Here is a 16,146-nt window from a genome sequence, read left to right as displayed (position 1 = left end):
GCTGATAGGCCTCTGAATAAATTTGCAATCCATTCAAGTATAAAGGCCTCATGGAACTTCATCAAAAATTTTCTCATTGAGGATTTGGGGATAAACAAGTTTATTTTCACCTTTAGATCCACTCAAGATAAATTCAGAGTGCTAAATCAGGTCCCTTGGAACTTTAAAGGGCATTTACTTATTCTGAAACCTTGGCCCCTAGGTGCTACTCTTCAAGAAATCAATTTAAATTATGCTATTTTCAATGTGCAAATACATAGGTTACCACTAGATCATATAACTCTTGAAAATGCAATTGAAATTGGGAAAGCCCTCGGTTCATTGATCAAAGTGGAAGAAGATCCTCTTTATGGATTAGCCTTCAGAAAATATATTCGTATTAAAGTGGAGATAGACATAACTAAGCCACTCAAGCAAGGATTCATGATGCCAAGAGTTGGGAACCATGAGGTATGGGTTGCGTTCAAGTATGAAAAATTATCAGACATTTGCTATGCGTGTGGAAGACTTGGACATTCTCAAATTTTTTGTGGATATCTAAGCTCACCTCCTACAAGACTTTCATACGGACCTTGGATTAGAGCTGAGTTTAATAACAACCCAGACAGTGTTCAGCCAAATCAACAAACAGATAGTGGGCAACACGAAGCAACAGAATACTTTGAAAAATTTATTCCTCCGGTTTCATCCGCAGATGGTTACAACAAAGGAAAGCAAGTCATTTTCCCAAGGTAAAAATATGAGATAACTTTAGGTGGGCAGAGTAATCTTACCAGTGTTCAAGTTGAGAAAAATGCAGCAAAAACTTCGGATCTGGTGCAATTCCTCCCTTCTCCTCTAAGTCTCCAAAACCCGAATGAACTTGCGAAGGGAACAATTCCACCAGCTTCTCAAACACTGTTTAGCTACAGTGATCAGTCTCAATTAATACTCTCACCTACAAGTGTAAATGTGATTACTGTTCGGCCAACCATCGAACCCTGCAGCTTCAATTCAAGTCTCAGCAAAATATCCCTCTTAACTTCAAGTACAGAAGCACTGACTGAGCAAGAAGAATTTATTTCACCAACCGATCCTCAACTTGTCATCTCATCCTTTAGTGCGGCGTCAAAGTAGATTTCTCCATAGAAGACGCAATGGAAGACTATCCACAATGCGATGCAGACTTATAATCATCAGCAGAAAATCGATGGGCTTGGAGCAGGAATCGGGCTGGGTCTCCATCAAGCCCACTGTGTTGAACTCAATAATACTGAAACGAGGCCGTTGTTCATGAGCCCCCAGCATCCCGAAGCTTCTAACGTCAGCCCTTATAAGACTTCAACCCAGCACTTTCAAAGGTCTGATCCGGGCAAATCTGCATTGTCCGTAGAATCAAGCCAAGAACCTGTGAGTATTGAAGAACAATCATTCTCTCAAATGGATTTTCAGTTGATTACTCCATCTCTGAAAACGCACCAGATGGTTGAGCTTTCAGAAGCTCCTAAGAGGAAATCTCAAAGACTCATCAAAATTGAGAAAAAAGACCCGAAAGACTACACAAATCCAGATGAAACTTCAATGGCTCAAGCACTTCTTGATATGCATTCAGGAAATTTGGGAAAAGAGAAAAAGTTAAAAGGGAAAGCAAAATATAATCCCTACAGCAGACCATCATCCTAAGGAAAATCCAAAACAGCTTCTGAGGCAAGCTTAAAAATGCTTCCACAAGCCAAGTGAAGACAATAGCTTAGAATTGCAGGGGATTAGCCCGCCCTAAAGCAATCAAAAACCTTAGGGCCAATATTAGGATATATAACCCGGATGTAGTTTTTTTGTCGGAAACTTTGGTGGTAGATGATCACACCATATCTATTGTTCATAGTCTAGGTTTCCATCATTTTGTTTGTACTCCTTCTGTTTGTAAAAAAGGGGGCCTTCTTCTTTTGTGGCATCCGGGTGTAGAGCTTGAGCTTGTAAATATTAATAGTAATGCAATTTCTGTTTTAGTTTACTCTGATCCCCCACACCAACCTTGGTTACTTACTTTTGTTTATGCACCAGCCCAGTGGATTAACAAAACTAATTTTTGGAGCCATTTAGGTTCAATATCTCAAGCTTTTCGTGGGCCCTGGGTTTGCATGGGAGATTTTAATGATATTACTAACCAGTCTGAAAAATATGGGGGGAGGCCTGTTCCTTTCAACCCAAATAGGGGTCTCAAAGCCCTTATGGACAGAAACGGCCTGATTGATATTGGTTATATGGGACCAAAATTCACTTGGACTAATAATAGACAAGGGAATGCACTGATAAGAAAACGATTAGACCGATCCATTGCTAATCAAGAATGGAGACTACTTTTCTCAGATGCAACATTACAACACTTGGCATCATCAGCATCGGATCATCATCCAATCTTATTGCAAACAACGGCTAATACACGTCAAGTTCTATCATTCAAGTTTGAAGAATTCTGGACTCGTGAACCTTTGAGCCATCAAATAATCAGTGAAGCATGGAAGAAACCACACTTGGGCAACCCGTCTTATATCTTGTGCAAGAAGATCAAGTCTACAAAAGAAGCGCTCAAAATGTGGAACAAAAGTCACTTCGGACGGATCAACCACAATATCCTTCAGATTGAAAATGAACTTCTCGAGATACAAGACAATCTTATGACTCATTCAAACCAAGAAAAAGAAAGATTCTTGCAACATAGACTGCACAAGCAACGTGAATATGAAGAAATCTTATGGAAACAAAAATCCAGACTTACTTGGTTAACTTCAACAGATCTCAACACCAAATTTTATCACTTGACAACAACAATTCGTCGAAGAAGGAATGCAATTGAAACAATCAAACTGGGACCAGGTATTTGGTCTATGGACCCTCTTGAAATAGAAACTGCTTTTATTAATCATTTCAGCTCCATATATTCCTCTTCAAATCCAATCTTTCCTGAACAATTGGATAATCTATTTGATAAACAAATCTCGGATATAGAGAATGATTCTCTAACTACCATACCATAGGAAAAGGAAATATTTGAAGCTCTAATACAGATTCCCAGTAACAAAACTCCAGGACCGGATGGAATGACGGCCCTCTTCTACTAGTAGTGCAGAATTTCTTTAGTAGTGGTCAACTTCTAAAGCAGATTAATCATACCAACATTGCACTAATCCCAAAGACTTCTAGTCCAAATAGTCCAACTCAATATCGTCCCATTAGCCTTACAAATGTCAGCTATAAGATCATAACCAAAATTTTGGCAAACCGTCTCAAATATCTACTCCCAAAAATTATCTCACCACTCCAAACAGCATTTCTCCCTGGCAGAAATATCAAGGAAAATACTATCATAGCTCATGAGCTTTTCCATCATCTTAAAAGAAAAACAGGAAAAAAAGGTTTGATGGTTGTTAAGCTGGATATGGAAAAAGCCTTTGATCAAGTGGAATGGAAATTTCTCTACGCAGTGATGAAGAATTTGGGATTCAGTCAAAAGTGGATAAATTTGATAAAGGCATGCATATCTACAGTATCTTTTTTCATCCTCATTAATGGTTCACCAAGAGGTTTTTTCAAGTCACAAAGAGGTATAAGGCAAGGAGATCTAATGTCACCCTTTCTTTTTACTCTGGTCACAGAAGTATCATCAAGAATCTTATTGAAGGCTGAAGCTCAACAGAAACTGGAAGGGGTTCAAATCAGTAGAAATAGTCCAGCTGTGTCACATTTACTATTTGCAGATGATACTATTATCTTCATAAAGGCCACGAAAAAAAATGCAAAAAACCTATCAGAGTGTTTGACAAAATATCAACATTGGTCAGGACAGAGGATAAACCTAAGTAAGTCTTCAATGTTCATACCAAAAATACAAGCCAAGCAACAAAAACTTCTATTTCCCAATGGTTACCTTATAAATCTGCATCGGCTAGAATGAAATATCTGGGATTACCAACTTCGTTCAATAAAAACAAAAAAGAAAATTACAGTGATATGCTAGCCAAAGTGGGAGAAAAATTGGAAGGATAGAAATCAAAGCTACTGGCTCAGGCAGGCAGAACAATATTAATCAAATCTGTTGTAAGCACGATACCAACATATCACATGACCTCTTTTCAGCTACCAAAATCAGTCTGCAAGTCACTTGATCAATCTTTTAAGAACTTTTGGTGGGGATTCTCAAAGGACAAAATTCATCATATGACATTAAAGTCCTGGAAATATATATGCTTACCAAAAAAGGAAGTTGGACTGGGTATCAGATTAATGGAAATAATGAATCAAGCGATGCTTGCCAAAATAGGTTGGGAATTAAGTGGACCTTCAAATGGTTTGTGGCATTCAATTCTTTCTGCTAAATATCTAAAGAACACAACTTTCTGGGAGGCGACACAAAAAATAACTGACTCATGCATGTGGAAGGGAATTCTTAAAACAAGAGAGTTGCTTAATAAAGGTCGATGTTTCCAAATCTATAGTGGAGAATCTATAAATATCTAGTCAGATCCATAGGTTCATTTGCTAAATAACTTCAAGCCACAGCAAATACAAGGTATGACTCTTGATCACCCAACTCTTACATTTCAGATCTCATTATTAGTAATCCTAGGAGTTGGGATATACCAAAATTGCGAAACATATTTGATCAAGAAAGCATATAAGAAATTATAAAAATCTCTCTCTCGGTAAGATCAATTGAGCAAGATAAAGTTGTTTGGGCACTCAGTTACAATGGAAAATACTCTGTCAAAATAGCCTATCATGCATCTTTGCAGACTCAAGTATTAGTTCAGTCTAGCTTCTCAATATCTCTCTTCAAGCCTATGTGGAGCCTTAAAATTCATGATCGCCATAAATTGATGTTGTGGAAACTTCTTTGGAATATTCTTCCTACTAAATCACGAATTGGTGAATTCATTACTCACCAAGATTCAGAAGAGTGTCCACTTTGCAACCAAGAGAAATAGACTCTACTGCATCTTTTCATACACTGTCCTGTCATCAGAATTTTGTGGCAACAGAGCAACTGGCCTTTAAATCTTGCAAGATTGCCTATAAATTCCATATCAGATTGGATTAGGATGATCATCTATCCAGATAAAGAATTGGGCCTTCTATCAGAAGAAAAGCATCATTTCCAACTATTTGCAGTCATAATGTTAGATTTTATTTGGAGAAAGAGGAATGACATAGTCCACAATCACACATCTTTATCATTCCAAGATGCAAAAATCCAGTTTCAACACATCTTTGAAGATTATAAAGAAGCTTGGAAGGAGAGAAAGAGTCAACACATCAAAGAAGAAGATTGGAAATCTCCTCCGTATAATCATCAAAGTTTCTCTTTTGATGCAGCAGTGCGTGATCACTTCTCAGTAGGCTCGGTAATACAAAGAAATCACAAAGGAGATATTCTGGGAATAAAAACGGAAAAATTCCAAACTACTACTCCTTTAGTCGCAGAAGCCTTGGCAGCATTGTTAGCATCTAAGACGACTTCCAATCAGAATCTCGCAATAAAGAAGGGGATGCTCGGTCGATATTTACAAATATTGAAAATCCAGATTCGACTCCTTTCTGAAACATATCAACAATTATTGGCGACATTCTTCACATCTCTCAAATTCACCAAGACTGGAAATTTACTAAGATACATCGATCTCAAAATCAATGCGCGCACTCGATAGCGCAATGGGCAGCTACAAATCTTGTATTTGGAAGCATATTTTTAGATAATATTCTTAGTTATTTTTTGTATATTGACAGTAGAAAAGATCCACCTTAAATTTTTGTATTTTATTAATTTATAATATGCTTGATTAGAAATAAAAAATAAAAAATACACACACAAACACCTTTCTCAAACCTCGTAGTCGTAGGAGAGATCTTACGTCTAAAACCCCGAACGAAACGCAAAACCCTCGTGACAAAACGAAGCCCCTCCTCATACTCACTGGCCAACCCAAAACCCAAAGTCATGTCATTCGCCGCCGCCAGGTCCGTCCTCCGCTCCACATCGGCACGAACCGCCTCGGCGGCGAGGCTTACTGCCGGAGCCGGAGCTAGGGCCAGACCCGCAAGTTCACCATTTCGTATCCCCAAACAAAACCCTATCGCACATCGCATTTTCAGGTACATACATTAAATACACTAGCCTTCTCTGTTAAATGAATGATTTCATTTTCCAATAAATACGCTGATAAAGATAGATATTTATCTGAGATAATTAGTATGTATTTTTGTTGGGATAAAGGTCTCCTGTGGAGATGAGCTGCTGTGTGGAAACGCTGCTTCCGTATCACACTGCCACTGCTTCCGCATTGCTCAACTCCATGCTCTCCGCCTCTCTTCGCAGCTACTGTTGGACTCCTGAAGGTAATTTCTTTTTCTTTTTTTTTTTGTTTATATTCCAATGAATTGGACTTGATAATTCGCCATAAAGCTTTATTTGATTGTCTATTATGTGGTGCTGGAACTGCTTTTTTGAGTTATCATTGGTGAACCGCTTGTTGTTCTAGTGGCGTGGTTACTGCTTTTTCAATTTTTCAAATGTGAATGTGGAAACTATGCCATAATATAGGATTTTGGCTATTAAGTTTTGGTTTGACCCCCTCTATTCGAATTTGCCAAGTTTATAGTTGTAGATCCGTGTATTGCTTTGGAATTGTGTATGGAGATTTATATAAGGTTTGACCTTGAATCCCATCATTAATTCAACTAGGAGAGAAATTAAACTCGCACTCGCAACTTATACATCGCCTTTGGGTGTAAATTTGGTCCTAATCATGGAATTTACCTATTAAGTCTGCTTATTCCTAGCTTTCATTTGCAGATTCTCCTTTTGCTTCTCTTTAACCCCTCATTTTGTATGCAAATCAGTACTTTCTTCTCTTTTTAATATGTTGGTGTGTAGATTCTTGAGGGAAGAAAGGTGGAGAAAGAAGAAGACAGAGAGAGAGAATTTGTTTTTAATAAAGTTTGTTGTAATGGTGCAGACAGCTGAACTTCAGAGGCCACCACTGTACTCTTCATTGTCAAAGTGACATTCTAATTTACACTAGACAAGATTTTAGTTCTTTGGACGATTTTGGAATTGTAAATGTGTGTTAATTACGTTTGCAGTAATTTATGATTTGTGGATTCAACCAAAGTTTGGCTTGACAAAATTAAATAATCATATTGAAAGGGTCTCAGGTCTTTGTGGTTGATTTTAAGCATCACTGTTTTCTGTTGTCATTCAAGTGAAATCGGGGATCCTTTGGCTTTCATTAACTCAGAACTTTCCTACTTTTCACCTAATTTGTTATGGTCATATCACCTAGATTGGAAATAGATCACTTTAGAATATCTAAATAATTTATCAGGAAGATTGTTTTTAACATTTATGGGGTGCACTAATGATTCTTTCTTTTACTTATAAAGAAACATTTATGAGGTACTAAAGATAGGGGGACTTTTGTTTAGCAAGTGAAGTGTCTGCCGCCCCCATTTTATTTTTTTGATAAGTAATAAGAGATTTTATTTAGGCAAGAAAATAGGGATAGCCCAAGTACACATGGAGTATACAAGTGGAAACACCTAGAGACAAGCTAAAGACTAGGAGCTAGGAAATGCTAAAAGAAAATAATTAAGATCATCCCCATTCAATACAAGAACTTTAACCCAAAGACATAGTTTGAAAGAAAAACTCTCTAACTTCTCCCGACGTGTTCTCTATCATCAAAACACCGCCCATTCCTTTCCAGGCATAAGCACCACATCACTACATCAAACATAAAGGAATCATCTTCTAAATAGCAGCAATGCAATGACTGCCCGCATTTTCAATTGAATGATAGTCGGGTAGTGATACAAAGTTTCAAAAGCTGAAAGTTCTTTACCAGAGCTCAAGCAGTAAGTAATTACCAGTTGAAAACTCAGCATCTATACTTCATGGTCTCGTAATATTTGCTTATATGGGGCATTATGTGGTGTTGATGTAAATTAGTTGCAAAACAATACATTAAATGGTCATATGGTTTGGTCATAGCTATTATTGGCTATGTTCAGGTGAATTGTCACTACAGTACATCAGTATTTTTTGCATTGACCTGCTGTATTTATGTTATTAAGTATCATTTTTGCATAAGGTGAATGGAGAAATGGGGAAATTTGCGGGCACAAAGATGTCCAATCCATTGGCAATTATTAGATGGCCACATGTAATGTGTGTTTTTTTCAAGGGAGTGGGATGCATTTTATGTACTTTTGGATTGGGATTTGGGGTTTGAAATTAAGCAATTTTTCTTCTCATTAGTTTCCCCACTTTTTTTAGGTACTCCCCATTTTTCTTTCTTTCTGTCTCTCAATGAAAGAATGGCTACCCTCTTTTCCTTTTGTAGGGCAAGAGAAGACTAGATGAAGATCAAGCATCAAATTCAGATTTCCTCGGATTTGTTGTTGTTGTGTGCTTTGAAAGCATTGGTGAATGTTCTCAGATGGTTTGGTGATTGGGATTGGGATTTGGGGTTTGGAAGTATTGTTGTGTGCTTTTGAAAACTCGCCTAGAGAGATGAGAGATTGCACACTTAATATCACAATGTTATGACGTTAGAAAAAAGTTATGAAATTCTACAGAACTTCTAGCTAGATCTCCTAAATGATCTTGATTAGTTCATTGAACTTGAAACAAATTATGGAGTTACTTCCTCATTTCCTTCTCATTCTAACCAGTAGAGAAAGTGTTTATCCCTTTATTTTCTCCCCTAAAGAATTCCATCATGGATGTGGAAGGATCAAAAAGCCCCAAATAATACATTATCTTGTAGAAATGGTTGCTGTTATGCACAAAAATGCTAGTCATTTTTGTTCAGATGTTGCTTGTGTATGTGTGATGTATGTGATTTTCATTGATTATTTGGTGAGTTAAAACTTGGATGTTTATGGCTGCTATAAACGCTAGAGCGATGAATTTGAATAGAAAGGTGTTTCCTCATATTTAATTAGGTTGAACTATTTTGTTTCATTGATATTAATGTCACTATGGTCATATGAGGATCATACTGATTTGTGGTGTATTCGCTCAGCTTGCAATGATGATGTGTGATGAATGGCAGAAGATTCGAGCAAAGTTTTATGTACATGCACTCTAAGACAAGGTGGTGAAATAAAGCTTTTTTTTTTTAGTAGGGATTCTAGATGTTTCTTGCCTGTTTACAAAGCCAGCCAAGTTGGTGAAAGAAAAGTTTAATAGCTCAAGCTAGAAGTAACTGAGGTTATAAATGGTTGCTTACTTAATGGTATTTCAATAGAAAGAAGCTAGATATGTAGTTGGGTATGATAATGATGATAACAATGTTCCCTCGTTAAGTAGTTTGTTTGTCTTCACTTTTAATTGGTGGGTATGTAATATACTTCCACGGCTTTAAAGAACATGTTTTCTGATAATGATAATAATCCCGTAGCATTACTGGAGATATTTGTAGCAGTGGCATTGGGTTTGACTTTAATAAATTTTAAACCACTTCAGCCGTCTACTAAAATTTCAAAGAGCCTAATGGAGTAACATACAGAATTTAACAGTCTCAGGGTGTATATGGCCATCATGGCCTGAATATGGAAATTAATATTTGCTGTTAATAGTCTGGAATCTATAGTTTGAGTTGACATGTGAAAGACGGAAAGGACAAGGAGAAGAGACACAAGACTACTGTCTTTAGGTGGTGAGAAATACATTGTGAATGTTCAATGCATTATTTCAGCCAACTTTATGATATATGCCATTTAAGTAGGTACTTTTGTTATGCGAAGTGTACTTTACTGTTGTTTGCGTAAACTAGTCATTTTTAGTGCAAGTTTCTAAGATAAAGATTATACAAGAATTTGCTGCTTGACAAAGTTTGCTTTGAGGATGATGTGATTTTGTTTCCACCTCTGCCTCATCTTGAACCCACCATTCTGAACCTAGATAGTGAAGTTTTTCTTTCTGGTCATACCACCACACCTTCAGCTTCTACAGTTCCTACATCATTTCTTCTTCTTGACTTCAGTTGTTTCTTATTTTGGGGCTGTAAGAATTGCTGATGGCTTTCAGCCTTGTGGCTCGCCAGGTCCCCCGTGTGTCTATTTGGTTTGCCTTAGAAGTTCATCTCTAGATTTTTACTCCTGGAAACTCCAAAAAGAAATATACTATGTTTTAATGTTAATCATCTTTATTTTTTTCTTTTTGGTTGATTACAAGTAAAGTGACTAAGCATTTGTTCTGCCCTTGATTAGTACTCTTCTTGTTCTTTGTTGTAGATGGATGATTGTTGTTGGGGTGCCGTATCTTGATCATAATTTCCATGGATTTCAATGGACTTTGTAAGACTTGCTTGAGGCATTATTCTCAATGATCGGATATGAAAGTCAAAAGATTAATAGTCGTTCTACAGGCACTGAAGAAGTAGGTATCATAATGAGACTAGATTGTTCTTATCTTTTCAAATATTGCATACGGTGCTAGATCAACTCTCTTGTACGAGTTATGGATGATTATCTCTTCAAGAAATGTTTGCATTACTTCACGTACTTTGTAGATTCTATAGACTAGCTGTGATTTAGAATATCAGGTTGCATTTGACGATCGTGTATAAGCTAGGTGGCACGCCAGTCTGAGATTCATTGGATGAGGCATACGTTCAAAAACATAACCCAAAACCCTCGAAATTCAGCATGATTTGGTGGGTTAGTGGTGAGGTGATATGCCTAAGATGGCATTTGTGCCATGCACCCCCCCCATGTATGGCAAGATTTCCTCTTTTTTTTTTCTCCTTTCCTGGGGAAGAAACATTAGATGAAAAAAGGAGCACCTGGTTTCTGATAGGATCTTTGAAAACTTGTAAATCAGAACCCCCGAACACCTTAGAGTGTCGACGGGAAAGAGGGCAATCAAATTTGACTGCACGCAATCTCTAAATAAGCTTCAACCTGGAGTTTTATGCTCTACTGTAGGAGCAGCTTTGGGGACTAGAGTCTTTTGGTTCAGTCCTGAGGGCTCTTTTCTTCTTGGTTGGCCATTTCCATGTTATGGGATAGAACAATATTTGGTTAAGTTGGTCCGCCATAATCGTCACAATCTACATCAATATTTTTGCTGCCAACTACGAAGCCTGTTGCACAAATTCTCACCTTTAAGAGGAAAATGAAAACGAAAACGAAAACTGAAACAGAAATAGAAAGAAAGAGCTTCATTGCGAGGAGAGTGTTTGATACAGGCATGTTTACCAAATTATAATAAGAGAATCCTCAAGCTTGTTGGTGAGTTAGACCGGGCTTGATTTCCAGAATCCAAAATGCATACCGTGGGGTGTGGATTGAAGCAAAGCAATATTAAGAAAAAGGTTCTTTTTTTCCCCTTTGTTTATAGGCAACCGGGTGGATCATTTCGGTGTCAATGACTCAATGAGGCCGAAGGCTACCGAATATCGTGTGCTTCCAAGTCATGTGCTCATTTTGGACGATGTGAAAAAGAAAATTGCCTTCTTGTTCTTGTTTCGGCCACGCCGAGGCGACTCAGGTGAGTCTACCTGAAGTTCATCTTCTTCTTTTTTTCCATTCTTCCTTTGATAAGTGAGTCTACCTAAAGTTCATCACAGAATAACATAGAAGTACTAGACAAGTAACCAATCTAGCACAACCTCATCTTTCATTTGGGTGCCACGTCACATTGATTAATGACTGGCCACCAACAAAATCCTGAGTCAGCCAAAAGAGAATATACAAAGCATCTACTCGTATCCTTGTAATATATTGTTATTTTTGGCAGGTGAAACCCGAGAAGTTCTTGTCAACATGCCACGAACCATTCAAGATCTATAAAATAACTCATAACGAACTATAAACCGTTAACTTCCAGTCAACTGTTTCTAGACCTCACTAAAACAATATAAAAAGAATCATGACAAACCATCATCTCATAAATCTAGAGCCAAAATGTAGAACATATATTATAAGATTCCAAAGGAACTTATTCTCAACACTTAAAATAGCTTACCATTCCACGATATGAAAGGAGCTTACTACTCATAAATCTTGTTTACACACTTTAACCGTTCACAAGCATTAGACTAATCCTAGTAGATGTTAATACATGTAAAAAGGAAACACTCTATTTTGATTGATATTTGTATACCAAACCCAACTGTCGCAAAGAAAATTTAACCCCCATGCCACAGGAATACGGGCAAAAATTATGGGACTTCCAACCTATAAAGCACTCTTTTAGTATCACACGGCTGATTTCACAACAATCACTCTTCGACTACATTCACCAACTCATATTCAACCAGGGAGAGATTGTTATCCTCTTGAACTGCGAACTTAGCAGGTTCGGTAACTTCAATGCGGCCCCATTTGTCAACAGCTAGCCTCATAGACCCCTTAAACATGTCAATCTTTGCGTTACGAAGAATTACAGTGGCGCCCGGCTTCATCAAGTCAACTGCAAAAAAGATACAACCATTATCATCACAAACAGGTAAAGAAATTGATGCACCATAACTTTTTCAATGGAGTGGAGGTCCAGTGGAGATACCACATCAAGATTACAATCATATGGACTTTTTTTTTAAATGTTTAGCTTTTTGAGATCGACAACAAATTTTGGATTATTTTGGCAGAGAGCTTTTAATAATTTTTCACCATATTTATTAACTGCAACTAAAACATACAACAAAACCCATAATTACTTTGAAACATTTAAAAAAATAAAGGAAAAACCAACATGGGATTCAACATTAAATGTTCAATCGTTAAAAAAGATGACCCCAAGCAATAAAGCCACTCTCATAACCCCTTCTACCAGTTTACAACACGTTGGGATGGAAAATCACTTTCATCGTTTTCTTTGCAATATATGTATCTCCATTACCTAATTCAAGTGACAGGTAGTGGATATACATGCATGGAACTAACGCTCAATGTCATGCTATTATCTTTCTTGATAAAATCATTAGTAAGAGCCAAGCATTGTAACCATTGGACTAATGCATGTACGAGACAACTTCAATTGCTAAAGTGGAATCAATATTCCAACTATACACACTTGTATGCATACATACACTCCAAGACCCTCTACATCCCAGGATACTCAAAAGCTGTTTTGCACACACTTGCTCAGAGAAATCTGATAATCTTAAATCTCCAAATAGGGATTCTGAAGAATACTAACTGCAACAATTATAATCAATTTAAGATAAACCAACTTTGGATACTAAGAGCACTCCCAATAGATTATGTGAAATCCATCTATCTGTAAAATTTAAAGGATTTAGCTTAAAATGCACATCCAACCGATTCTCTACTTCATTTCTATTTTACAGTTTGGTACTGTGTTACCGCTACATGTAGCGTGTCACTATTCACGAATGTAAACATTTTTTAATTAATTTCTTTGTCTTCTTGTACTCTTTCTTCTGCATCAAAGTTCATCTTATTTCACAAAAGCCCTCTGTGTGTTTGTTGCCATCTTCTCTTCCTCAATTCTCGTCAAATCCAGCAACCACGCATTCAGTTTGCTTCAAATTTCAGTTTAAGAATCCCTTCATCCAGTTCAAATTTGCAAGTCCAGTTGCTCTTCCTTGTTTGAGTGGGTTCTAGCCTTTGGGTAATCTTTCCTCCGCATCCAAAGTTCACTTATAAGGTGCAAAATGAAGGGTTTGTGAAGTTGAGGGATTGCTGGAAATGGGTTCGCGATGAAACTGGTTTTGATGGGTTTTGGAGTGTGAGACGAGGGTAGGGTTTGCTTTGGTTGGAAACAGAGTGGGTGATGGTGCTTAGTGAGTTGGATTCGGTACAGAATTGAAGGTGATTTTGGTAGATTGGAGGATTGGAGGAACGTGAAGTAGTGGGGTTGGGTTCAAATCGGAAGCTAGTTGATGTTGAGTTCCAGATTTTTTCAGCTTCTGTTTTTGGAGGTAGTGATTTCTGGTTTTTGGAGAGAGAGAAGTCAGGAGGAAGATAAACAAATATGGGGAGATATTGTAAATATTAAAAGATAGGAAGATATTATTGATAGTTAGAGAAAATATTGGAAATGAATAAAAAATATTATAAAATATAATATTTAAATAATATAAAGAAAAAATAAATAAGTTGATGTATGATATATTCTAAAAGTCAGCATGTAAAATAGAAAAAGAAGATTTTAGTGATGTATTTTAAAGGATGAGATGAAAAAGCCATTGGGAGTGCCCTAATGGCAAAAATTTCAATATTACAGGTTCAAAAACAGCAAGAGCTAAAGAATTGATATATTCTCCAGCATGTAGTTCTAGATATGCTTCCTACACTGGTGTGGAAGAGTGTGTAGTAATTACTTTTCACAGAACTAAAAATATGAAACGTGATGATGGTATGGCTAAGAAAACTATGGACAACGAGATTCTATTTCATACCCACATTGCAAGGAAAACAATGAAAAAGAGGGTACATCCTATAAAGCTCCCATAAAGTTCGTAAAATTTTTTTTTTTTCCGATAAAGTTCGTACACATTATCTCGAGCTTCATCCTAGATAGCTCAAACATAGCATTTCAAGATATCAAACAAAAAAACAATGCCTTTTCCAAATTATTAGTCACATAAATGCGGTTTGGACACATACACAAGAGACAAAAAAGGTGCTAAGGATCCGTTTATTTATCTAAATTTATAAAAGAAAACGGACAACCAATCACTCTCAGCTTCTGATTAAAGTCCCGGAGACCCAAATCAAAAGAATACAGAGAACCAAACTCAAATTTTAGGCCAAGAAAATATACACAGAGAAAATCCCTCCACACCCCCAAACCTCCAGAACAACAAAACTTGAGTCCTAAGAGCAAATAACCAAGCACATTGAAACCAAATTATTTCAATTTTCATCACATATATGTATGTACAAAAGCACAGAGAGAGAGAGAGAGAGTTAGTGTTAGGGACCTTGATCGTTGCGAGCGGTGAAGAGGATGGTGGCGGTGTCGTCACCGATAAGGCACTCGGCGATGCGAGTCTGGCGGAGGTGCTGAGAGGCAGCGCGGCCCTTCTGCAAGACCTTGTTGGAGGTCAAGACCTTGGCGATCAGTGTGTGACCGCTCGTTCCTGGTTTCAGCTGATCCACTTTCACGAACACCGGCTTTCTCTTTTCCGATCTGCTCGCGCTCCCTTGTTCTTGTTGCTGAGGCTGAATCGTCTCCATAATAGACTCCATTGATAGAATCCGAAGGATTGGTTACTTTCCTGCTAAGGTTCAGAGAGAGAGAGAGAGAGAAAACCCTAGCCGAAGATTGTTGGGGAGTTTCTTCTCACATATTTCAACAGCGAGTACTGCACGACTGTAGAATCAGATTCTGCGCTTGAGTCTCACGTTCTTTGTTGTCGACGGTCCGTCGTCGTTTTAAAAGTCGTTCTTTTTCTCTCCTTGTCGGTAATATCTTGGCTTCCTATACCTAATTCTATCCTTTCCATATTAGTTGTAACTTTAATTGTGTTCTTTTAATAATAAAGTGAGATATTTAATTTTTTTTATAATTGCTTCCTCATCTTGGATTGATAAAATGAGAGAGCTCGTACATTTAATTAATGTATTTAGGGAAGTAGCCACGACCCACCGTTCCGCCCCATGTCAAAATTCCATCCTACTTCTACCCTTCACCTCTCCCACACTTTCGATCATTTTAGGGCTTGTTTTAGATAAAAAAATAATAATAATTTTATCTCATCTCATATCATTATTATTATATTTTAAAATTTTTATATAAAATATAATAAATTTTTTAAATTTTAAAATAATAATAATATTAAAAAATAATATTTTATTCAATTCATCTAAAATTATTTTATCTCTTCTCACTATCTAAATGAGCCATTAGTTTCTTTGATGGGTGCATTTCAATTCCTTCAAAATTATACTATATCAAACAAAATTTTAAGTATATTAAAATAAAATTATAAATTACTCTTCTTAATATAGTAAAAAAATGATTATGGTCGAAGTTTATATGATAAAATAAATCAAATAAAATATATTGGAGATTTTGAAGTTTTTTCACTTAATAAATAAGTAAATAAAAAAGATAATTAGGGTGTTCTTTTTTATATAGTAGTAGACAACTTTTCGAATTCTTTTCTTTTTTAATTTTTTAAAAAAAAA

At 36.8% G+C, this 16,146-nt stretch overlaps 2 protein-coding genes across 6 annotated transcripts; one reads left to right on the top strand and one right to left on the bottom strand.

The window, feature by feature from the left end:
• The first annotated feature begins 5,844 nt into the window (after positions 1 to 5,844).
• LOC108984171 (protein NUCLEAR FUSION DEFECTIVE 6, mitochondrial-like) lies at positions 5,845 to 10,545 on the top strand. Of its 5 annotated transcripts, XR_001994984.2 has the most exons (4): positions 5,852 to 6,129; positions 6,251 to 6,372; positions 9,063 to 9,134; positions 10,276 to 10,545. XR_001994984.2 is itself a non-coding variant. In XM_018956033.2 (3 exons), exons 1-3 carry the CDS (start codon positions 5,975 to 5,977, stop codon positions 8,396 to 8,398), a joined length of 297 nt encoding a protein of 98 aa, XP_018811578.1. In that variant the 5' UTR covers positions 5,845 to 5,974; the 3' UTR covers positions 8,399 to 8,699. The 5 variants fall into 5 exon arrangements, 4 of the variants coding, with proteins under 4 accessions (XP_018811578.1, XP_018811579.1, XP_018811581.1 ...); XM_018956033.2 differs by lacking the exons at positions 9,063 to 9,134; positions 10,276 to 10,545 and adding an exon at positions 8,379 to 8,699 and having other exon boundaries at positions 5,845 to 6,129; XM_018956034.2 differs by lacking the exon at positions 9,063 to 9,134.
• A 1,394-nt stretch (positions 10,546 to 11,939) lies between these two features.
• Positions 11,940 to 15,439, bottom strand: LOC108984180 (uncharacterized protein At4g28440-like). Its single transcript, XM_018956051.2, has 2 exons — positions 14,937 to 15,439; positions 11,940 to 12,457 (listed from the first exon to the last, which is right to left on the bottom strand). Exons 1-2 carry the CDS (start codon positions 15,202 to 15,204, stop codon positions 12,267 to 12,269), a joined length of 459 nt encoding a protein of 152 aa, XP_018811596.1. The 5' UTR covers positions 15,205 to 15,439; the 3' UTR covers positions 11,940 to 12,266.
• Between the last annotated feature and the right edge of the window lie 707 nt (positions 15,440 to 16,146).

This window comes from Juglans regia, chromosome 3 (genome assembly GCF_001411555.2).
Source record: "Juglans regia cultivar Chandler chromosome 3, Walnut 2.0, whole genome shotgun sequence".
Taxonomy (NCBI): domain Eukaryota; kingdom Viridiplantae; phylum Streptophyta; class Magnoliopsida; order Fagales; family Juglandaceae; genus Juglans; species Juglans regia.
Note: the sequence above shows the minus strand (reverse complement) of the source record. Positions and strands in the feature narration are given on the sequence as shown.

Bases quoted from the DNA above. Each gene is read 5' to 3' on its own strand.
- LOC108984180 (XM_018956051.2), bottom strand. From the start codon at position 15,204: ATGGAGTCTATTATGGAGACGATTCAGCCTCAGCAACAAGAACAAGGG. The intron at 12,458-14,936 runs GTCCCTAACACT...TCTTTTTTGCAG, and splicing joins CACCGCTCGCAACGATCAAG to TTGACTTGATGAAGCCGGGC.
- LOC108984171 (XM_018956033.2), top strand. From the start codon at position 5,975: ATGTCATTCGCCGCCGCCAGGTCCGTCCTCCGCTCCACATCGGCACGA. The intron at 6,130-6,250 runs GTACATACATTA...GTTGGGATAAAG, and splicing joins ATCGCACATCGCATTTTCAG to GTCTCCTGTGGAGATGAGCT. The intron at 6,373-8,378 runs GTAATTTCTTTT...TTCCTTTTGTAG, and splicing joins CTACTGTTGGACTCCTGAAG to GGCAAGAGAAGACTAGATGA.